This window comes from Hemitrygon akajei, chromosome 16, assembly GCF_048418815.1.
Source record: "Hemitrygon akajei chromosome 16, sHemAka1.3, whole genome shotgun sequence".
Classification (NCBI taxonomy): Eukaryota; Metazoa; Chordata; class Chondrichthyes; order Myliobatiformes; family Dasyatidae; genus Hemitrygon; species Hemitrygon akajei.
This window is the reverse complement of record NC_133139.1, coordinates 33356996-33382562: the sequence shown is the minus strand read 5'-3', so window position 1 is coordinate 33382562 and position 25567 is coordinate 33356996. Positions and strand designations below refer to the sequence as shown.

Sequence of the window (25567 nt, the reverse complement as noted above, 5' to 3'; positions counted from 1 at the left end):
CAAGTAACATCTCTGAATATCTGTGGAAGAATCTGATTGGCTAATGCAATCAGATTTTCCATTTGAAACATCAAATTCCACTATGCTGATTGCAGTACATTAATAAAAATTCTACATGCAAGCGTAGAAAAGGAGAAGATAAAAACCCATCACCTTGGTTCAAAATAAGAGGAAAGTAATTAGCCAAGCCTTGGTTCACCATACTGCCAAGTCTATAGTTGAAAACATGCTTAGAGCTAGATATAATGCTTCCATTGATATTCTGGATATACATCATATCAGTGTAGAAACACTGGCCACAGGAATGATGCATGTAAGAAGACAATATCTGAAACATTTCTGTGACAGTCATCTTCAGACCTTCAGTGGAGGATCAGAGTAGCTTTGGATAAAGGATATTGCACAGAAAAAAAGCTAAAAAGCACCCTTCATGTCCAAATTGATAAAATGAACATATTTCTCACCTTCATGTCTCATCAGTAGATCTCCCTCACAAAGTAGCATATTGTGCTGTTCAGAATCTGGGGCTCTGGTAGTTTCTGGCCATGTTAGGTTACTTCCATTCTCCAGAATAACCATTGTAACCTTGCTGACTGATTGCTCCTGAACTACAGAAACTGAATCAATCTCCTTCAAAGCACACTGCTCCTCACCCATGGCCTTTTTATTAATGTTGTTGTATTCCTCCATAGTTACAGAATTATTCAAATCTATTAATGAAAGAATAGATTTGAATGAAAAAATACTTATACATATGAAAAAATACTTGCAATAAACTTATTGATTTAGGGTCTTTATGATCCAAGACAGATTGTAAACTTCATCCAATATCAAGTGTTAATTACTCTTCTTGGAAACATCTGTCTTAGATAGGTTGCATGAAATACTTTCACATTATTAGAAGAGATTATTTAACATTAGATACTGAAGTTGATCAGAAACATTGTAAATTACGTCTCCCCCCGCCCCCCCCCCCCACTTCCCATTCTAATATGGCTAGTTGTTTTAATTCTAACTGGGGCTTTTGAGGAATGTCATCTCATTAGGGAAAAAGATAAAAAGTTAAGAAAAACTTCAGATGCTTGAAAGCTGAAAAAAGAGAAAATTTTGGAGTCCTGGGAGGTGTGGCTGAAATGGTAATTCTTATCCCTCCATAGATACGCCTGACCTGCTTAGTAATTCTCACATTTTATGCTCTTATTTTGAACAGACTCAGAATTGAATGTTTTATTTACACAATTTGGCCCATCAAATCCAAACTGGCTCTTGGATCAATTGCACCAATCCCTTTCCCACACCTGTTTCCCTATAACCTATTCTATCACACATGCCCACAGCACATTGCTGATTCTCCGAATCGTTTAAATGTAGGAAGAAACCAAGAAAGATCTATATAGTCACAGGGAAAACATTAAACTCCCATATGGAGAACTGACGTAGGTAAGCAGGTCTGTGAAACAAGTGCCTTCCGTGGTGCCACTGTGTCCGGCATGAAGGGAATGGAGAGTTGAATTTAGTAAGCTCTGGTATGTATGTGAAAGATGCAGAATGGCTTCAGGTACAATCTGCTGGACGGCGCGCATGAAAATAAGATTCTGTACACTCGACAAAATTAACCTGAGTATTTCCGGCAGTTTTTTGTTTGGTTTTCCGCATCCACAATATTTAGCTTTGACTATTTCACTTTTTAGCGCTGATTATAACTCAGTTGTTTTGGAAATTTCAGATTTTTTTCCTGTCTAGGGGCAAGTTTGATTAGTTCTCTGACTCTACTAGAGGCACTTACCATTAGAGCTGGGACCTGCGATCCCATGGGTCAACTGAGACCAGGACTGACGGTACACTTCCCCAGTCTCCTCGTCTGCCTTCAAGTCGTCCCTCGCTAAGTCGAGCTCACCCTTTGGGCTCCGGTTATGCTCAGCAGGAAACAGGCGGTCGGCTGTAGCGAGCGCTCCTTGCACGAGTGGCTGTGTTTGGGCATCTCCCACGGTCAGTGGCGGGGAGACGGCCTCTGCTGTCTTCACACTGGAGGCGCAACCCATCGCCCTCACCCCCTCGGTCTTCACGGCTCAATGCTTTCAGAAGTTTTTGATTCTAGAACCCAGGGCCCCGAGATGGTACACGAATGCATTTCCAAACCCCAGTTGGACACCTCGAAGGGCAATTCGCGAGGCAGACCGAGGCTTGGTCGTTGCTAGGCTACATGCCATTAACGCCGTTGCGGAGCAGTGTGTGCAAGACACCAAAAAAAATTAAAGGAGCAACGCTCGTCAATAACTCTACAATTAAAAATATAACGCTACATTTCACTATGTCGATCAACCAGATTTAAACTCAAATATAAGCAAGGAAACAAAAAGCGAAACGTGAAAATGATCTTAGGTCAGAGTTCATTGATGCATTTTATAAATTGACTTTTATAAATCATAACTCATTTATGCGATTTGACATTTCCGTTCAATATATTTTTCTATACAACACGACGAAATCGTTTGTTGCTAGAATTAACTGTTAGCAAGAGATAGGTGATTTACGAATAAGTTTTTCAAATAATGGAGCTTCCATATAAAGTGTCACTCTAAATAAATTCAAAGCTCTTTATCATTTCCGGTATCCATGAAAGAAAACAGCTGAAGACTTAATTAGATTATTGAAAAGCAGATTGAAAGATTACTCGAATTGGGTGGGCCCACTTTAGGAAATGCCGCCTTTATATGTATTGTTCTATGGGGTTGAGCTCCGCAGCTCTGGCAGCGTCATCCGTGTACTAATGCTTACGATTCTATTTAGTATACGAAACACATTATCCCACTCCTTCAATAAACTGTTTTCAGTCTCTAGAAATACGATTTTATTTCAAACTTAGAATACATGCAAATCTACTGCACTGTCTTTAAAGTTCAGAAAAATTGTTCAATGACGTGAGTATTTGACATGTGATTAAGAACATAATTGCTAATTTGAAACAATATTAAACAAATAACTGGTTTACAAACATCTGCCAAGGTTTACATGTCAGGTAGGATGAGTTCAGCACGTCAAGCTGGGTTCAGACACGAGTGGGAGGGAGGCGGCAGAGATAAACAGCATGAATGTGCCAGGCCAGAAATCATTAGAACTGTAAGTTTGTCAGAACCCTCGGAATTCAGAACAACCTGCTTCCACTCCATATCTATGCTTTCTGGGCAGGCCGACTCTGCCAGGAGGTGCTGGCCCAGGGAAACACGCGGTTTGGGAGGTGGAGTTTTCCTTCCTGCCAGGGCAGCTTTAATGGCATGCTCATGCAGTTTCCTCTATCCACCCGCTACTTCGTGCCACCACACAGCTTGGAGTACTCTGCCTGTCTGAGGTCCGGAGCCCAGCCCAGTGAATGTAATTAAGATCGTAAATTGGGAATGAAGTAAAACTGTTCTACAGGACAAATGGGGAGCTGTTCAATTTGTGTTAACTTTATTTAAAAACCGAGGTTACCCATCCTCCTGTCATCAGGCTGAATATTTGTGCCTTCAGGGGATGACTGCCAAGCCATCATCAAAACTTTATTCACCCATCCCATCGTTCTCGATGACTGTGGGGGCAGTATTTCAAATGGAAAAGCAAGACAGTATCATTTTAATTATCAAACTTTAACTGGAGTTACAGATTTTGTTTAATATATTCAAGAGGTGGGGGTTTCAAAGGAAGAACTACCAGTTAATTGCCCGTCCCTGGTTGCTGTTGAGAGGTGGTAGTGAGTTGCCTTCTTGAATTACTGCAGTTCCTGATATTTCCAAAACAGTGATGCTAAAGGAACGGTGATATATTTCCAAGACAGGGCGGTGTGTGGCTTGAAGCAACTTCTGGGTGACAGTCCTATGTTCTTGCTGTCCCTGTCGTTCCAGCTGCCACAGGTTGTGGGTTTGACCTGATGAAGGGTCTCAGCCCAAAATGTCCATTGTACTCTTTTCCATGGAGGCTGCCTGGCCTGCTGAGTTCCTCCGGCATTTTGAGTGTGTTGCTTGGATTTCCAATATCTGCAGATTTTCTCTTGTTTGTCACTGACAATAATTTCCTTGTTTTAGGTCATGTGTTCATCTAAAATAAAACATTCAAAAAGTTAAATAAATAATGTGTGAGATTTGTCGAAATTACACAGCAAGGTTATTTTAGTGAACAATTTGGTGTAGTTTCCATTTTCTTGCATATTTTGATAAAATGAATGAATTGAGTCTTTTATACTGTGCAGCAGAAATCCCTCAAGAGCATGTGGGAGTCCAGTGGTGTGATCTGTAAAATATTGCTAATGAATATAGAAACAATTTTCCATAAAAGTGAAAATTTATAAAGTTATTCTAAGACAATCAAATAAATGTTTTTAAGTGATAAACACAAGAGATTCTGCAGATGCTGGCAATCTTGAGGGCTTTTAAATGGGCACAATTCATCACCTTGAAAACTCTAATATTAAGGAATGTCAAGGAGCTGCCAGCACCAGGTGTTTATCAAAAACCACAGCCAAGAGCAAAAGGACATAACAGAACACCAACCACTATAGTGTGTCTTAAAGTGATAACCACTAGAGTGAGAAGCTTTCCAATACAGAAAAAAAGTTTATCATTATCTTTATTAATGAATGAAGCATGATTTAAAAGGAGGAGAGGGTTAAGTGCTTTATAGTTTCGGATTCAAGGTATTCAGAAAAGATAGGCATGGAAAAAAAAGGGTAAAAAGCTGGAGGAACTCGGCAGACCAGGCAGCATCTATGGAAAAAAGTACAGACAATGTTTCAGGCGGAGACCCTTCCAAAGGCTAGGATTTCCAGCATCTGCAGATTTTCTCTTGTTTATGGGAAAAAAAGGAGTCAGCATGACAAAAATGATCAAGGAAGATTTAGTGTGCTTGAGAGAAATGCTATCCTTGACAGCCAAAGAAAAAATCAATTTGGTTAAGAATAGGAAGTAAGGATGTAATCAAATTATTGATGATATTCTGTACAGTAATATAGTGATAGGAAAATATAATCACAAGCCTACAAAGGAATTACAGAGGTGTGAGGGAATTTTAGAGCAGTGTTATTTGGGTTCCCATTACACTAATCTTAAGCAATTTAAATAACAAAGCAGGACTAGAATTTCTGAAATGCATTTAGGAGAATTTTCTTGATCAGTTTAGTAGTTTTGGTCTAACAATGAAGAATCTTTTCTGGAGAAAAGGTCGGCTAAGTAAACCAACTGTGAACGACAGAACACTCGGGAAACAGTGTTCATTGTATCACATAGCACAGGACAAGTTACAGCAGAATATCTTGGAGGAAATCCAACTACAGTGGTAAGAGAAGGATCTGATGAAGATAAAATGGAGTGAAATATTGAAATTAGTCAGTAGGTGGCTATTAAAAAGACAATCCTTGCCTTGTGTTCATTTGATATACTTTGGCAACAGGTGTATAACTGTGCACCATCATCACATATCACCATTGGTTTGGAAACACCCCATCTTCTCCCAAAGGTACTGTCATCTACCAATACAGTTCCAGACTAATTTCTCAAAAATCAATGAATATTCTATTTTAAAAATCGCTGCTAGAGTGCAGTGTTTGCACCAGGATTATCTTCCACTTTTGAATTGTGTCTATTTCAGCTACTTGCCTAAATATTTGCAAACAACTGTCTAACCTGCATTTGTAGTAAATCTTATATCATAGAAACAATGGCACAGGAGAATACCATTTAACCCATTGTGCCCCTGCCAGTAAAACAAGAGCTACTCATCTTTCAGGGCAAGGTCTGCAAACATATAAGGTTATTCTTAAAGTGCATGTCCAATTACAGTTTAAATGTGACCAGGACTTCTGCTTTTACTACACTGTCAGACAGGGATGCATCAGACCCCTCATATCCTCTGGTACATCTATTTCCCTCCTTTTCCTTCCAATCCTTCTACCAATTACTTTAAGTTTATGCCCACTGCTCTTGATCCGCTCTGCTAAGGGAAATAAATCTCTTCCTAATAAATCCATTCATGCCCCTCATAATTTTAAGAACTTTTTTGATTCCTGTGCTACATCATGATTACAATTTTCCAGTGCTGGTTATATACTTGTAAGTTTCTACAAATTCTCCAGTACAGTTACATTTTAAAAAAAAACCGTCAGACGAAAAGAGCTACTTGAATCAATGATCGCGGTTAAGGCATCTCAATATCAAATTATACACTAATGGAATATTTAAAACACATTTAACCTTTGCTTGACGTTTCATTCTCTGCATTTTACAAAGATTTGATTATGATCCAGCAAATTCTGTTAATTGTTGAATAAGAGAATTTTCAATCAGTGCTTAGAACGTATCGGTTCTCTTTTAGAACATGTAAATTGTTCGTATTCCGAACATCTCGTTATATTTTGGAACATTGTCTCCCTGGAGACATTTACACAAACATTGGCTCTACCGTAAGTTATTAACACGTTAAAGTGTCTTTCTCGCTGAATAAGCAAGTGGATTTAAAATGCAGCGTTCAACAAGATTTCAGAACGAGGGATTTTCACAGAGGTCCAGTATCCCTCTCTCAGGACAACCTGTAGCCCAATTCCTATCAGCTTCAGCCACAAGATATGTTCTACAAGAACATCAAGGTCGGATTTCTTTGGATTAAGATCTTATATTTTCACAAGTCAACCCCTTTTACATAGATACAGTTCCATTTGATTCCCCGAAATCGCCCGTTTCTAATATTGTTCATAAAAACTCATTAACTTTCGCTCTTCTTCACCTCATCTGCGGGTGATCCGATTTCGTTTCCTTTCTCTTGCTATTTCAAAGCAAAGTGGAAAATATTTTCATCTTTATAATACAGAGATCATCACTCCTCTAAGGAGTGTCAAAATCCTTAAGTCAATTAGACGCTTTCGAATTGTACTCACGGTGATAACGCTTCCGCAAATAGTATACGAGATTTTTTTTGCGTAGATTGTTGGAGGAATACATATTGTTCAAGAGGTCAAGAAAAAAAAACAGAAAACAGGAGAGGGAGTAAGCCATCTATTGCTTGTAGCCTGCTGACCCTTTCATTTTAATCGCTGATCCTGTTCTTGCTTTCTCCCCACAACTTTTCACCTCTATGGCTATAAAAATATATATCTAACTGCTTTAACTGCTTCAACTGTTTCCTCTAGCACAGAGTTCCACCTCTTCGGATAAGGGAGCGAGTGGGTATGTTAGAAGCTGGGAGGTAATGGAAAATTATAGGAGGGGACGGCGGAGCATGGAATGAATGGGGCGGGCTGGGGAGAAGAGCCAGTAGGAGTGTGTTGGTGATGAGCAGATAGAGAGGGTGATGGGGAAAAGTGATAGAATGGTGGGGGACAGTTGGAACAGGATAGGGGATAAAAAGATTGGAGCGAGCAATAGAGGGGAACAGTTAGCAGATGTTTGAGAATTCGATGTTCCTACCGCTAGATTGGAGATTGTTCAGGCAGAATAGGTGTTGTTCCTCCAATCTGCACTTAGCCTCGACCTGGCAGTGGAGGTGACCGGGGACAAACACGTCAGTATAGGCTTATGAAATGGAATTAAAATGATTGGCTACCTGGGAGATCCCACCTGGCAAAAGCCGACGGAGAGAAGTTGCTCGGCGAGGCGGTCTCACGATGTAGAGGAAGAAGCAACGAGAGCGCCGTATTCAAAAGCTATGCCGTAGGATTCACCTGCGACGTGCTGCCTCACCTGGAAGGGCAGTTTGGGGCCGTGGGTGGTAGCGATGGATATGTTGTAGAGGCAATTTTTGTTGTTTCGGGGGCGGAGACTTCTGTGGAGGGACGAGCGAACAGGGAAGTCATATACGAGGAAATCTGCAGATGCTGGAAATTAAAGCAACACACACAAAATGCCGGTGGAACACAGCAGGCCAGGCGGCATCTATAGGAAGAAGCACTGTCGACGTATCGGGCCGAGACCCTTCGTTAGGACTCATATAGATGGAAGTCATATAAAGAGAGCGATCCCAGCGGAAAGAGGAGAGGTTCCTCTTGCGTTGTAGATGGAGGATGTGAAGAATAATATGTTGATTACCGAGGTGCTAGGGTGGTAGGCGAGGACCCGGGGGGAGGGAAGGGTGCTCTATCTGTGTTTTGTCTGGGGGGTGGCGCGATCTGTGCTAAGGACAGAAGTGCTGGAAACGGAGGAAAAGCGGGCGAGAAAACCCTATTTTCTATAAAATTAGTGCTTGTATTGTCGTGCAAGTAATGTCCTTCAACACTTACATTTCCAAGAGAGCAAAGAGGGTCTTGTTTCAATACTTAATATAAAAGACACTTGCTCTGAACTCCGTCTCTAATGCCGGGGCGCTTCCTTAGACCTGCACCAACTAACAGCTGGATTTGTGCTCTATGGCGTTTAAGGAAACAATCTCTCGACTCAGTATTACAAATGCTGACAATTGAGCTGCAGTTGACAGAGTAATACTGAGGGCGTCCTACCGTGAAGGAACTGATACTAGACAGCAACCTACAGCACTGTCCCACTAACAGGATGTACTTACTGCTCGTTACGCCGCTGGCATTGAGGGCAGCAATGAACGTCCTCCATCTCAGGCAGTGTTCAGGACCTCCTTCGTAGTGTCAGTAGCTTCCTCTCGGTTTTCACTACTGTCAGCCACACAAGCCCCGGATGGAGACTCAGGAATACTATCGCACTCAGATTTAGAATGATTCTTCATTGCTGTTTCCGTAACAATTTTGTTGTATCTGTCAGGGTTGTTAGCCCTGAGCTGAACCCCTGAACCTAGAGGACTGGTAGACCACTCTAAGTCTGAACTTTACCTTTTGGCCTATTTGGCAAGGGTGACCCTGACTCCTCTGGGTCATTGAGGCACGTAGTCCTTCAAACCTGAAAACAAGGTTGTGGATCTCTTGGAGGACTTATAGATGAATAATATTTAGTTTGTTGGGAATTGAATGTGAACAAGGATGCTATTAGAATTTCTTGCTTTGCAAATGGTGTCATATTTATTTTTAGGACCTAATGAATGAGTAGACTGAACCTCCTTAGAACATCTCATTCAAAATGTTGTACATTTGACAATCCTGCAACCTTTCAGCATTGTACTGAAGTATTAGCCTAGATTAGCTACTGACAACCATAATGAGATTCAAGTCTACAGCTTTCAGGCAAGTTGATCATACTAAATAAATCAAGTCAACATAACTGAATAACATGTGAAAAAGAGAATTAAACTAGAGGAGGATAAGATTTGGGAGTAGGTTAGGCCATCTGTCCCTCAAACCAACTCAGTATTTGATCAAGATCATGGCTGGTCTTTTGCTTACAGGCTTTTTCCAGGACAATTACCATGTACTTCAATGCCTTTAATATCCAAAGATCCATTGAATCAGAATCAGGTTTGTTATCACCGGCATGTGTCATGAAATCTGTTAACTTAGCAGCAGCAGTTCAATGCAATACATAATCTAGAACAAAAATAATGAATAAATAAACTGATCAATGACAGTATACATATAGTGAATAGATTAAAAATTGTGCAAAAACAAATAATATATAGTTAGGAAGTGAGGTAGTGCTCATAGATAGGTTCAATGTCCATTTAGGAATCAGATGGCAGAGGGGAAGAAGCTGTTCCTGAATCACTGAGTGTGTGCCTTCAGGTTTCTGTATCTCCTACCTGATGGTAACAGTGAGAAAAGGGCATGCCCTGGGTACTGGGGTCCTTAATAATAGATACTGCCTTTCTGAGTTTTGAGTGGATTCACTAACAGCCCTCTCTAGTAGAGAACTCCAAAAGTTGAGTCCAATGGGAAGAAATTGGCCTCTGTCCTAAATGGCCTACCTCACTGGTCAGTGCTCATCAAGCTGAAAAATCCATTTATTCCCAATTTTGCCCTACAACCAATTTTGAGTTGTGATACTGCCTGATTCCATGTGCTCTAATCTTGTGTGGTAGTTACCGAAAGTCCTCTGAAACTCCAAATACTGTATACCACAGCCACTGTTTCCCTAATCAATTCTACAAGTCATATACCAAAAGTAAACTTTATTCAAACACAGTTGCAGTATTCTAATTAAGATGTACAGCTGTTGCATTTCCTCTAACGCTGAAGTTAGAACTAATAAATTAGTTCCACATTTTCACTTCTTTCTTAAATAGGTGGGTAACATTGGCTGTGCTTCAATCCACATGAACAATTCTAGAGTTTATAAAACTCTGAAAGATGATGACCAGGGCACTCATTATCTCTAAAGCCACCACATTCAAAAATCCAGTGCATCCAGGTCCTTGAAAATTTTCATCTGAAGTTCACCAACTTTCTTGCACCATTATTGGAATTATCTACAAGGTTCTTAAAGAGCAAATTTTCAATTGACAGATTTGAAGAATATATTAAGTAACATATGGTTTAAAAGTGACAAACTTGTAAATTTGCAACAGTTAAAAAAAAACTTTATCAGCAGTACCAACTCAAATAGAACAGGAGCAACACCAGCTTAATTCCTCTGATATGCTGGATCAATCAGCTTCACCATTGCAGAAAAAAGGTTAAATTCTAATAAAATAAGGAAATCCAATTTAATTAGTTTATATTATCAACTATTTTCTATGAATTAATCACGTCAACATAAATTATTTAAATTTTACTTAAAAGATCAGACTATTTACATGGAGGATGACAAAGTACAAAGTGGCCTAAGGTAGAAGGAGATGAGTTATACAGCTCTCGTTACATGCACATGCAGGTCAACTCTGAGTGATTATGCAGAAAGTTTGAAGTTAATAACTCATCTCCTTCTACCTTGGGCCACGAACTTATCAATCACCCGTCCTATATATGGATTACTGTGCCAAAGGAGTAGCTTTATTTATATTTCTATTTAGGAAATAGACAAGTTTGTTAATCCTGAAAACAGAGATGATAGACACATTTAAACTACCATATACTTTCTGACAAAGTTGGAAATCTGAAATAAGGTCCCATATATTTAAAAAGAATTATAACACAAGGTATTGCGACATTCAGCAAAGTGGGGACAGTGCCCATAGTGATTCTAAACAGAAGTTTGGATAATTGGAGCTCAAGAGCAATCACAGCACAATTCAGTAATGCTTTACAAATCAAAAAGCCTATAGTTGCAAGCTTTGCACATAAATCTGCCTTCTGATCCGACAAAAGTAAGTGGACCCATCACTGGGACTCAAATGCTCCATCCATCCTGACTTCAAAGTGATGAGTTCTGGCTTTACTGCAATTCTTTTTTTAAAACTTTATTTTTATTATTTTGCCGATAACAGAACGAACAGGATAAAAACAAACAGTGGTCTCAGGGATTCTTGACCAAGCTCATTCATTGCCTATCAAATACATGAAACAAAGCCAGACTACAAAAATCTGTGAAACGTGTACAAGCATTGTGAAATGTGCCATAACTGATAATCATTACATAGTCATGTCCATAATGGAACTAAAATATGACGTACCTACACACAAGTACCAGGAAGCGATTAAACACATAGGTTCACAAATGTATTTCTGAGATAAAAATTATTCTATTGAAAGGTAAAAATAGATGTGTTTTTTTTAAAACAGGATTCCACGTAGCACCATGCGGTTGTCTGTATGACTCCAGAATACAAAATCTTGGAAGTAACAGAACCCACTGTGAATTGCCACTTAGATTTGCTTCATCATTCTACAATCAAAACTTCATTTTAAACACAGCAGCAACGCCTGGCCATCTTGACCATCAGTACCTTTCTCGCCTTTACTGTTCACCATCTGATCAGAACAATAGCATCTACCAACCACCCCCTGTCTACTATCAAACTCCAATTTTACTTCCAGGAAGAAACCAAGTTGCTTATTCTACTCAATTATTTCCCATCAATAGTAAAACTCATGTGTCGAATGTTCCTGCAAGATTTCATACTGAGTTGCTAAATCCTCAAATTCAATTGCAACAGCGTCATAACCTGAGACAAAACCAAAATACTGAGCTGCCAAAGGCTTCGAAGTCTGAAGATGCTATGAGTAAGACAACCCCATTGCCTGTGGATACCCCAGTTCAGGAAAGTCCTTCTGATCAACTGACCTCAAAATTCAGCCCTACCTCTAACAGTGAACAGAAAAAACAAAAATGTGTAATTGCTTCAACCAGTAATGAAACCCGATTAACGGATGATGAAGAAGAAATGCTTGCTGCACTTGATGCAGTAAGTGAAGAGTTAAATGAACTCATTTCCAATGTAGAAACAGCAAAAAACCAAGACTCCACAAGCCCAACTAATCATGTGTCAGATACACTACCTGATGAGGTATCATTAGAAGATGCCATGAAGATGTTTGATTGCACCCCATTCCACAATGCATTATTGAACAATTCACCCATTGCAATATCAGGAAAACTTTCAGATAGTATAGACCTAGATGAATTCAGTAATAATATTGAGATCACCCAGGAAAAATCAGAAGAAAAAACCATAGCTGAAAGCATCTCAAATATCAGGAATCAAATGTCAAATCTACCTCTAACAGATGAAAATAGTTCTGAAGACAGCATGGGTTTCCTTGCACTGCCCAAGGAGCTTATGTCCTCTGATTATGAAGTCTCTGAGCTTGAAGACATAATTACTACCATGGACTTCTTTTATAGTGTTAGCATTTATGGTCTGTTCAATGCTGAGTCATCTGACTGTAACCCTTTGTACAATTCAATAAAAGACAGCAGTTGCAACCTAGGTTTGAATACCTTACCAAAGCCTGGAGAGGTATCTCTAGTAACTGATAGTTCCCCAAAAAATCTTGACCTCGCCAGAAAGGAAAAAAGGCATTCCACAGATACAATCACACATTCTGTATCCAAGAAGAGTAGGATTGCAGATTCTGCAGCTCTGGAAGCAGTTCAGGAGTTCTGTGTGGTCTCAATGTCTACTACAATGAAAAAACGCTTAGGGATTGAAGACTAATGAACTTGGGATCAAACTGACTTTGATTTCATCCCATTATTTTAATTGCGTATTTTCAAATAAAAGTTATCACAAATAAGGTTGGTTAATTAATTGCGAGAAATGAACGGCTTCTCCAGACACAAGAGCTGGAAAATAATGGCAAGATCTTCTGTTGAGAACTGAAAGACAGAAGGATGTCAGGGATATCTTCCATATTTATATTAGCTGTTTTGGTAAATTTACAAAAATATTTTTGATTAAATCACCAGAGGATTCATCATCCAAGCATTCAGAATTTCAAAGATAGGCCACTGAGAATTTTCAGAAACAGAGAACACCAGTGTGTCCATTTGTCCCTTAGGATTGATCTGTAATTCAGTAAGATCATGGCTGATCCAATCTCAACTGCAATGCCACCTTTCCAGTCTCTCTCCATCTGCTTTCACACCTGTGTGGGGTAGGGAATGCCAAAGAGACATGACCTACTGAAGAAATTCATTCCTGAAGAGGGTAACCCCATATCCTGAAAGCATACTCCTAAGTTCTACACACCACCACTAGAGAAAACATGCTCTCAAACCTCCTCAAAATCTTTTGGTTAAATAGATTATTTCTTATTCTTCCAGATTTCATTGAGTATAGTCCAATATCTCTTCATAAAAATACCCCTTCATCTCAGAACTCAATCTATTGTACCCTCTCTGTACTGCCTCCATGACACATCTTTCCTTAATTATGGAGACCAAAAAACTACACAGTATTCCAACTTCATTTCACCAACACCCAGCAGAGCTGCATTAAAACTTCCCTGTTTTTCTACTCCAAAGCCCTTGGAATAAAGACTAACATTCCATTACTCTTGATCACATGTTTCATACCCATTCACAACTAGCCAACTCAAATAATTTTGTATCAGCAAGTTCAGCTATAGTTCATTTAGTCTTTTCATCCAAATATAGATTATAATTGAGGCCTTGACCCCAATCACTGCAGTACCCTGCTAGTTACTGATTGCCAATCTGAAGATGACCTATTTATCCTGACTCTCAGTTTTTTTGTTAAATGGTCAATATACTGTTCTCACCCATGCCCGCTCATATTTTGTAGCAACCTTTTGTGCTTCTTATTAAATGTCTTTCTGTAAATCCACATTTACTGGTTTCTCTTTATCCACTTGTTATGTCTTCACTACTCTAGTACATTTGTCAAAATGATTTCCCTTTGATAAAAATCACTTGTTAATATATTTTAAATAAAGGATTCCAACATCTTCCTAATGACAGTAGTTGGACAAAGTAGCCTATAGCTTCCCATTTTACCTCCATTTAATAAACTGCAGTTTTCTAGTCTCCAGAATGTAGGGAATTGTGAATAGATAACAATTGTGCAGGCATCCACTTAAATCAAAATTCACAATATTAGCAAAACATTTATGGAAAAACTATCTTTGAGCAATAATTTTTAAAAGTTATGTTCTGTTACTTATTATGCAGGGAAAAAAGTGTAGATAGATTTTTACACCAAAGGAAGCAATATTGAGATCATGTAGACAACTGCAGAGAAAATTCTACTGCACAGAAAATGATAGGGAATTCTACACAAAGCCAGTAATTGAATTTGTACTCCAAGTCATTCAATTTTGCATTATATTTTCTGGTATTGATCATGTGTAAACAGCAACAATAAGGTACTTGTATATGCTATTTCTTCAAGAGTGGAGGTAAACTTAGCATCACATGGCTTCTTTAAAAATACCAACGGAGATCCTCACAATGGAGGCAAAACACACAAAGTACTGGAGGAACTCAGGAACTCAGCAGGTCAGGCAGCATCTATGGAAGTGAATAAACACTCAACATTTGAGAAGTCAAAACAAGAAGGTGTGGGGAGAGGAAGAAGAAGCACAAGGTGGCAGGTGATGGGTGAAACTGGAAGAGGGGGAGGGGTTGAAGTAAAGCGCTGGGAAGCTGATTGGTGAAAGAAATAAAGAGCTGGAGGAGGAGGAATCTGATAGGAGAGGGTAGAAGATCAGAAAGAAAGGGAAGGAGGAGGAGAACCAGAGGGAGGTGATGGGCAGGTAATGAGATAGAGAGATGTAAACAAGAATGGGGAATGGTTAAAGGGGGGCAATTACAGGAAGTTTGAGAAATCAATGTTCATGCCATCAGGTTGGAGGCTATCCAGATGGAATATAAGGTGTTGCTCATCCAACCTGAGTGTGGGTCTGATTGCAGCAGTAAAGGAGGACATGGACTGACATGTCAGGATGAGAATGGGAAGCGGAATTTAAATGGATGGCTACTGGGAGATCCCATTTTTTCTGGTGGAAGAAGCGTAGGTGCTCAGCGAAACAGTCTACCAATCTATGTCAGGTCTCACCAATATACAGGAGGCCACATGAGCAGCATGAGATACAGTAATCCCCATGATGGAGGATTGCTATGATCTCAACAAGACACTTTCTAAATTGCAGGATGAACTTTAAAGAAAGTGGCCTATCACAAAATTGTTTACTTTTTGTAGCAGCAATACCAAACCAAAGCATTGCTGCCAGTCAAGCTAAGAAACTACAAAGGTTAAAAGGCCCTGGTGGGAGTTATATGGAATACAGAGTCAGGAAGTGTATGGTCATACACTTTGGTAGAAGAAATAAATGTGTAGACTATTTTCTAAATGGAGAGAAAATTCCAAATTCTGAGGTGCAAAGGGACTTGGGTGTCCTTGTGCGAGATTCCCTAAAGGTTAATTTGCAGGTTAAGTTGGTGGTGAGAAAGGCAATTGCAATGTTAGCATTAATTTTGAGGGCTAGACTATAAAGGGAAGGATGTAATGTTGAGGCTTTATAGAGCACTCGTGAGGCCTCACTTGGAGTATTGTGAGCAATTTAGGGCCTCTTATCTAAGAAAAGATGTACTTACATTGAAGAGGGTTCAAAGTAAGTTCACAAAAATGATTCCAGGATTGAAAGGCTTATCATATGAAGATCACTTGATGGCTCTGGGCCTGTGGTTACTGGAGTTCAGAAGAATGAGGAGGGATCCCACTGAAATCTATCGAACGTTGAGAGGCCTCGATAAAGTAGATTTGGTGTGGATGTTTCCTTTGGCAGAGAAGTCTAAGACAAGAGGACACAGACTCAGAATAGAGGGACGCCACTTAGAATGGAGATGAGGAGGAATTTCATTAGCCAGACAGTGGTGAATCTGTGGAATTTGTTGCCACGTACGGCTGTGGAGGCCAAGCCTCTGGGTATATTTAAGGCAGAGGTTGATAGATTCTTGATTAGTCAGGGCATGAAGAGATACGGGGAGAAGGCATGAGATTGGGGCTGAGAGGGAAATGGATTAGCCATGATAAAACGGTGGATTGGACTCAATGGGTCAAATGGTCTAATTCTGCTCCTATATCGTATGGTCTTATGAAATGCTGATGTTTGATGTAACTGTCGAAAACTTTGCTGACAAAATTTAGCAGCAAAACCAAACTAAAACAAGACCAAAACAATTGCTGCCAGCTTGCTACTTCAGATGGAGTTGTTGTACCTGCATGACCCTCAGCTCCAATGAAAGTGATTGTTCCAAAGTGCTGAATTCCTTATTTCAATCTTTTATTTGCAATTAGCAAGCATACAATCTTGAAGCGATATTAAGTAGTATGAAGTGATCACCAAAGATGTGACCTTTGTGGTCCCAAACTACAAACTGCCACAAAATAAGGAAGAATACAAAACTTACTCCCTGTACTTTTAGCATGCCCCCACTAATAACATAATACACATTATCCTCATAATCCTCAGTATGTGCGGTTGGGAGACTGTAGGTCTGACACGGTGGTCAGCAGCACAGGAGCGCCGCAGGGAACCGTACTCTCTCCAGTCCTGTTCACCCTGTACACATCAGACTTCCAATATAACTCGGAGTCCTGCCATGTGCAGAAGTTCGCTGATGACACGGCCATAGTGGGGTGTGTCAGGAATGGACAGGAGGAGGAGTATAGGAAACTGATACAGGACTTTGTGATATGGTGCAACTCAAACTACCTGCGTCTCAATATCACCAAGACCAAGGAGATGGTGGTGGACTTTAGGAGATCTAGGCCTCATATGGAGCCAGTGATCATTAATGGAAAATGTGTGGAGCAGGTTAAGACCTACAAGTATCTGGGAGTACAGTTAGACGAGAAGCTAGACTGGACTGCCAACACAGATGCCTTGTGCAGGAAGGCTCAGAGTCGACTGTACTTCCTTAGAAGGTTGGCGTCATTCAATGTCTGTAGTGAGATGCTGAAGATGTTCTATAGGTCAGTTGTGGAGAGCGCCCTCTTCTTTGTGGTGGCATGTTGGGGAGGAAGCATTAAGAAGAGGGTCGCCTCACGTCTTAATAAGCTGGTAAGGAAGGCGGGCTCTGTCGTGGGCAAAGTACTGGAGAGTTTAACATCGGTAGCTGAGCGAAGGGCGCTGAGTAGGCTATGGTCAATTATGGAAAACTCTGAACATCCTCTACATAGCACCATCCAGAGACAGAGAAGCAGTTTCAGCGACAGGTTACTATCGAGGCAATGCTCCTCAGACAGGATGAAGAGGTCAATACTCCCCAATGCCATTAGGCTTTACAATTCTACCGCCAGGACTTAAGAACTTTTTAAAAGCTATTATTAATGCTTTTTGAGATAGTGATTTAGATGCATATCATATTTTTTACTGAGTTAAGTATTGTATGTAATTAGTTTTGCTACAACAAGTGTATGGGACATTGGAAAAAAGTTGAATTTCCCCATGGGGATGAATAAAGTATCTATCTATCTATCATCTATCTATCTATCTAATATTTACTGCCAAGAAAGCAGGACTGCTTTCCACCCTCATACACTCTATCTGAAGTTCAAATGTCTAGTCTAGGGATCTGATTTGATTTGATGCAAATGATACATTTCACTGTATGTTTCAATGTACTGTACGTGTGACAAGTAAAGCTAACCTAATCAGGGATATGCTGAGATATCATCATCAGATAAAGAATAACATTGGGATTGATTTTCTGGTCTGAATGGCAATTTTAAAAAGGTGCAGTATGCAAATCTATAGTATTAGGCATATTTTTACATGTATAATAAAACCATAAGACATACCAGCAGAATTAGATCAGTCGGCTCATTGAGTGTGCTCTGCCAGATAAGATCACAATTGGTAAATTTAATCTTTTCTCCAGTTACTTCAAGACAATATATTTTTTAAAATATATTTTAATTCCATTATATAAAATTAGAGTCAGCTTATTAAGCTTTAAAGCGCTCTTTTTAAATAACAAACTCCTGGTGTTGGTCACAATTCAGGAGGTTGTAGTTAGAACTGTATAGTAGCACAGCAGAAGTGAAAACCATACACCACCTTTAGATTACCTACCATCTGGGCCTGAAGGAAGATGGATCAATCCAGGTGGTAGGCTCATAACACTGTGGGGCCTGACAAGCAGCTAGATTACGTCATTGCACCCAGAGACTTCCAGAACAGTTCCCACTATCAGGCGAGGAGTCATGGAATGCTTTTGTAAGCTTTGGAATTGTATTAGAGTTTGACCAAAACGCTTGCCCAACAAGATCAGTTAGGGGTGATGGGTTATGGTAAGTTGAGTTTCTATGAGGGATGCATGTACTGTAATGATCACTCCATGATGGAGCCCTTGAAGCCATGCATGGACTCAGCTTCTGATGATTGCAATCATAGGCATCACATATTTGATGCTGTAAATACCTCTGGACAAAGATAGGTGAAGTGGCACCATTAGACTCTGAGGAACTGTACAAAGACTCTTCCATAACAGATTGAAGCTGTCCTCTCTTTGGTTGTCTTGGAGGTTTTTTTATAGTTTGATTTTAAGTCCTCCAATTCCTCTGTATGTATGTCTGTGACATTTTAGTACCTGTTCCTGTTAGTATGACAACCTTTACATTCTCGCCAGTATACCAATGCCTTCGACCACACCCTTCACAGGCTTTTCTGACTCCTTCACAGTTTTCATATTCAATCAAAACACAAACCTTACTTTTAATCTCTGAATATTTCAATGTACATTTTTTCAATAAAACAGGAATTTCCTTACCTGGCTGCAAGAGGTGGATTGAACTGATCACACCATAAATAGAGAAAAAAAACATTGCTGTTTCCTTGATATTTATTTGGACAAGTTTTTCACAACTATTCTCTGGAGAATCCTTGCGAAAGTTCCATGCCAATATATGTTTATTTGGCAGCATTTTCAGAAGGGATTCTAGCAGAGGATTTCTTCGATGAACCTTTGACCCTTCTGATTTATTTCCAGCAATTCAAAATAATTCAGAGCACAGGACCAATACTTTCCAATCTTTAGTCAAACACTTATCATATAAGGAAAATAACTCATAAATTTAAATCTTAAAATTATTGCAATGGACATATGAATTGAATTCACAGTCAAGGCTAAGATGGTTTGGTTTACATTCCTATAATTGTATTGTAATTGTAAATGCAATAATAACAGGGATGTTGTGGTGGGAAATTTTAATTTCCCCAATATTGATTGGCATCTCCCTAGAACAAAGGGTTTAGATGGGGTTGAGTTGGTTAGGTGTGTTCAGGAAGGTTTCCTGACACAATATGTAGACAAGCCTACAAGAGGAGAGGCTATACTTGGATCTGGTATTGGGAAATGAACCTGGTCAGATGACAGATCTCTCAGTGGGAGAGCATTTTGGAGATAGTGATCACAACTCTATCTCCTTTATCATAGCATTGGAGAGGGATAGGAACAGACAAGTTAGGAAAGTGTTTAATTGGAGTAAGGGGAAATATGAACCTATCGGGAAGGAACTTAGAAGCATAAATTGGGAACAGATGTTCTCAGGGAAATGTATGGCAAAAATGTGGCAAATGTGCAGGAGATATTTGAGTGATGTTCCAATGAGACAGGGAAAGGATGGTAGGGTACAGGAACCATGGTGTACAAAGGCTGCTGAAAATCTAGTCAAGAAGACAAGAAAAGCTTACAAAAGGTTCAAAAAACTAGGTAATGATAGAGATCTAGAAAATTATAGGGCTAGCAGGAAGGAGCCTAAGAATGAAATTAGGAGAGCCAGAAGGGGCCATGAGAAGGCCTAGGTGGGCAGAATTAAGGAAAATCCCAAGGCATTCTACAAGTATGTGAAGAGCAAGAGGATAAGATGTGAGAGAATAGGACCAATCAAGTGTGACAGTGGAAAAGTCTGTATGGAACCGGAGGAGACAGCAGAGCTACTTAATGAATACTTTGCTTCAGTATTCACTGCAGAAAAGGACCTTGGTGATTGTAGGGATGACTTACAGCGGACTGAAAAGCTTGAGCATATAGACATTAAGAAAGAGGATGTGCTGGAGTTTTTGGAAAGCATCAAGTTGGATAAGTCACCAGGACCGAACGAGATGTACCCCAGGCTACTGTGCGAGGTGAGGGAGGAGATTGCTGATCCTCTGGCAATGAATTTGCATCATCAGTGGTGACAGGAGAGATTCTGGAGGATTGGAAGGTTGCAGATGTTGTTCCCTCATTCAAGAAAGGGATTAGAGATAGCCCAGGTAATTATAGACCAGTGAGTCTTACTTCAGTGTTTGTTAAGTTGATGGAGAAGATCCTGAGAGACAGGATTTATGAACATTTGGAGAGGCATAAAATGATTAAGAATAGTCAGCATGGCTTTGTCAAAGCCAGGTCGTGCCTTACGAACCTGATTGAATTTTTTGAGTTTGTAACAAAACACATTGATGAAGAAAGAGCAGTAGATATAGTGTATATGGATTTCAGCAAGGCATTTGATAAGGTACCACATGCAAGGCTTATTGAGAAAGTAAGGAGGCATGGGATCCAAGGGGACATTGGTTGTAGACCCAGAACTGGCTTGCCCACAGAAGGCAAAATGTGGTTGTAGACGTGTCATATCCTGCATGGAGGTCAGTCACCAGTGGTGTGCCTCAGGGATCTGTTCTGGGACCCCTTCTCTTTGTGATTTTTATAAATGACCTGGATGAGGAAGTGGAGGGATGGGTTAGTAAATTTGCTGATGACACAAAGGTTGGGGGTGCTGTGGATAGTGTGGAGAGCTGTCAGAGGTTACAGCGGGACATTGATAGGATGCAAAACTGGGCTGAGAAGTGGCAGATGGAGTTCAACACAGATAAGTGTGAGGTGGTTCATTTTGGTAGGTCAAATATGATGACAGAACATAGTATTAATGGTAAGACTCTTGGCAGTGTGGAGGATCAGAGGGATCTTGGGGTCCGAGTCCATAGGACACTCAAAGCTGCTGTGCAGGTTGACTCTGTGGTTAAGAAGGCATATGGTGCATTTGCCTTCATCAACCGTGGGATTGAGTTCAAGAGCCGAGAGGTAATGTTACAGCTGTACAGGACCCTGGTCAGACCCCACATGGAGTACTGTGCTCAGTTCTAGTCACCTCACTACAGGAAGGATGTAGAACCTATAGAAAGGGTGCAGAAGAGATTGACAAGGATGTTGCCTAGATTGGGGAGCATGCCTTACGAGAATAGGTTGAGTGAACTTGGCCTTTTCTCCTTGGAGCAACGGAGGATGAGAGGTGACCTGATAGAGGTGTATAAGATGATGAGAGGCATTAATCGTGTGTGATTGACAAAGATTTTTTCCCAGGGCTGAAATGGCTAACACGAGAGGGCACAGTTTTAAGGTGTTTGGAAGTAGGTACAGAGGGGATGTCAGGGGTAAGTTTTTTACTCAGAGAGTGGTGAGTGTGTGGAATGGGATGCTGGCAACTGTGGTGGAGGTGGATACAGTAGGGTCTTTTAAGAGGCTCCTGGATAGGTACATGGAGCTTAGAAAAATAGAGGGCCATGGGTAGCTTAAGGTAGTTTCTAAACTAAGTACATATTCGGCACAGTATTGTGGGCTGAAGGGCCTGTATTGTGCTGTAGGTTTTCTATGTTTCTACGTTCCTTAAAAATGCAAAGCTTTCACAACATGACTGTAGCTGCATAATTGAACTGAAAATCAAAACCAATGTTCAAAAGACAAAATCAAGTACTGTATTTCCTACATTGAAACAAAAGTTGTTTTACATTCTTACTTTTAGTTACATGTACAGTGGATTCTGGTTAATCAGGGCAGCCACTTATTTGGGACAACTCTTAAAGAACAAAAACAATTCAAAAATAATAGCTGAGATTCTCTTTGATTATTTGGGACACTATACCAGTAATTGGGACAGGACACGGTGAGTCACATACACTTGTGTGGCCATTAGACACAACACCGTGATTAGAGGGAATAGTTGCATGTGCTTGTGTCATGTTAACCATTTGGACCAATGGATGCTGATTTTTTTTAAAATTTTGACTTCAAAAAGTTTCTTTTAAGATCCTTGCCACGGAAAGATGTGACACCAGCCAAAAAAAAAAATTACCCTACTGGACCAAATCAAAAGCCTCCCACCTAACACCACTCATCGTCAGTAGAACTGGAGGGCCGAAATCTACAATTGCATGCTTGATATATCAGCAAGGTAAACTGCGAGAATGATGGGCATTATGCAAGAGGACAACAGGGAAGATCCCAAAAATGAAAGTGTGGAGGTCAGGATCCAGATGTTGAAGGGGCCCTCAGTCAGTGGTTTTCCATTGTAACTGGACGAGCTGTGCATGTCAGTAGGTCAATGTTAAAAAAACAAGTCGGAGGAGCTAGCCAAGAAGCTGAGGCATGAAGATTTTAAGGCAACAGATGGATGGTTGTCTCAATGGAAATGTAGGCACCATATTAAATTCAAGAAAGCACACAGCTAGAAAAGTAGTGCTGATGCAGTAAGTACAGAAACATGGAAATCTACAAAACTTCACAATCTGCTTCAAAAATTTTGTGCAGATGAAACAGGCCATTTTATCATACCATGCTAGGTGATTCCCTTTACTGTAAGCACACAAGAATATCAGGTTCAAAGAAAGGAATGGATCACATAAGTGTGTTGTATTGTTCAAAACTGTCAGGATCTGATAAAAAGAAATTGTTGGTTATTGGCAAAAGCATTAAGCCTCAATGCCTTAAGGATTAAGAATGAATAATTTACGAATGAGTGCTATGCCAGAGTACACTTGATTAATTCCTCTTGTCAGTAACCATTACGAACTAATAACACATTTTTATAGGACTGTAGTAATATTGGTAGTGTTCTAATTTGTTCTGTATTTCATTTAAATAGATAGTATTGCTCATTTAAATGGTAGTTTGTCTTCTTTTATTCCTTTCTAACTATTTCCATGAAATTTTGGATAATTGGGCCAGCCGACAATTGGGCCAAAATGTACTGGGCCCAATCAGTCCCAATTAACTGGAATCCATTGTATTTATTAACCAATTCCATGGTGCAAATGCATCTCTCAACTATATTTGGCCACAAATTCTGATTTATTGCTGGGTAGATACACAGAAAACAGCTTCAGTGGACTATAGCTGAAATTGACTGTCGTGGTCACAAGATAAGCATGCATGGGAATTGCAAGGGGTGGTGTTTAAAAAAAGAACATGGCAACATCCCACATGGGAGGCGGGTCCAGAAGGTTAAGTCGCTTTGTCAATTGGATCTGATATTGAATGGGAGAAGCCAGAGAGTAGTAGTAGATGGTTGTGTCTGACTGGAAGTTGGTAACCAGTGGTGTGCCACAGGGACCAATGCTGGGTCCATTGTTATTTCCTATCAATATTAATGATTTATAGATGACACCAAGATTGGGGGCATAGTGGACAGTAAGGAAGGCAATCAAAGCTTGCAGCATGACCTTGAACAGCTGGGAAGTTGGGATGGAAATTAGTAAATTAAATATAATGCAGGCATATGTGAGGTGTTGGACTTAGGGAGGACAAACTAAGGCAAGATTTAGAAAGTGAACAGTAGGGTACTGAGCAATGTAGTAAAACAAAGGGATCTGGCAGGCAGGTCCATAATTTCTTGAAAGGGGAATCACAGGAAGGCAGGGTTATAAACAGAGCTTTTAGCACATTGTCCTTCATAAATCAGGACACTGAGTACAAGAGCTGGAATGTTACATTGAAGTTATACAAGATTTTGGAGAGTATAATATGCAGATCTTGTCACCTACTTACAGGAACGTTATCAATATGCATGAAAGAGTTCAAAGAAAATTTACAAGGATGTTGCCTGAGTTTTGGGGAAGGTTGAATAGGTTCAGGCATTATTACCTGGAGTGCAGGAGAATGAATAAAGATCTTAGAGAGCTATACAAAATTATGAGGTGTATAGATAGTGTGAATGCATGCAGGCTCCCCACCCCCACCCCAGGGAATCCAAGGGAAAATGTGGTGTGAGTGTGGAACAAACTGCCAGAAGAAGTGGTAGATGTGGGTTCAACTGTAACACTCGAGTTATTACAAGTATTGATCCTCAACAATTGCGGTGAACTACATATGCCTGTCTGGACTGCTCCTGTGGCTCCTCCCACAGACCCCCTGCTGACTGCTTCTGTGGCTCCTCCCACAGACCCCTGCTGACTGCTCCTGTGGCTCCTCCCACAGACCCCTGCTGACTGCTCCTGTGGCTCCTCCCCCCGCTGACTGCTCCTGTGGCTCCTCCCACAGACCCCTGCTGACTCCTCCCACAGACCCCCTGCTGACTGCTCCTGTGGCTCCTCCCACAGACCCCCTGCTGACTGCTCCTGTGGCTCCTCCCACAGACCCCCTGCTGACTGCTCCTGTGGCTCCTCCCCCCGCTGACTGCTCCTGTGGCTCCTCCCACAGACCCCTGCTGACTCCTCCCACAGACCCCCTGCTGACTGCTCCTGTGGCTCCTCCCACAGACCCCCTGCTGACTGCTCCTGTGGCTCCTCCCACAGACCCCTGCTGACTGCTCCTGTGGCTCCTCCCACAGACCCCCTGCTGACTGCTCCTGTGGCTCCTCCCACAGACCCCTGCTGACTGCTCCTGTGGCTCCTCCCACAGACCCCTGTATAAAGGCGATTGAGGCCTGAGCCCGGCCTCATTCTCCAGGATGTAGTGTTGTTCATTCTTCCAGTCAATAAAAGCTGATATCTCGCTTCTTACGTCTCAGAGTGAGTTATTGATGGTGCATCAACAATAATCATCATTTAGGCACAGAGAGAATCTGTAATCAGTTAACAAACAGTGAATTTATGAAACTAAGTACCAGAGTGCATATCCACTAGGTTTCCCTGACCTTCCATGAACAGCCAAAGAATAGAAGAGGTAATATCCAGGAAAAGGAGTCTATGCAGGCCAGGAGTTTTTCTTGATCCCTGTAATCTCCACATTCCTGACATGGACTCATTCACTTCTGTGATGGTTCGTCTTCAGACATGACGCTGCTTGACCTCCCAAAATCCTCCAGCCTTATCCTCATTAAATTAATCTGTAATGTTTCGATTTTCTTTGCTCACGTTCATGTGACCGACCTATGTCAGCTTCTCATTGGAAGCGGCTCAAGGCTACAAACAGATTGGCTTTACGGTTCTTTCCCCCAGACTTATGCACCAGGTGAACTATTTTGTTTTTTCCAACTCAGACAGGTTCAAACCAGTTCAACCAGGTCAGCTAAACACTGAACCTAGACAACCAGACCACAGGCTGTTCCT

At 40.7% G+C, this 25567-nt stretch overlaps 1 protein-coding gene across 2 annotated transcripts in view; it reads right to left on the bottom strand.

Moving 5' to 3' along the window:
- LOC140739952 (uncharacterized) overlaps positions 1-2164 on the bottom strand; it is a 29852-nt gene extending 27688 nt beyond the window's left edge. For both annotated transcript variants that reach the window (XM_073068657.1, XM_073068658.1), the window contains exons 1-2: positions 1787-2164; positions 465-710 (exon numbers count right to left, since the gene is read on the bottom strand). In XM_073068657.1, coding sequence (XP_072924758.1) covers positions 465-710; positions 1787-2042 — 502 coding nt within the window. In that variant the 5' untranslated portion in view covers positions 2043-2164. The remainder of the gene's footprint in view (positions 1-464; positions 711-1786) is intronic.
- Positions 2165-25567: the final 23403 nt, after the last annotated feature.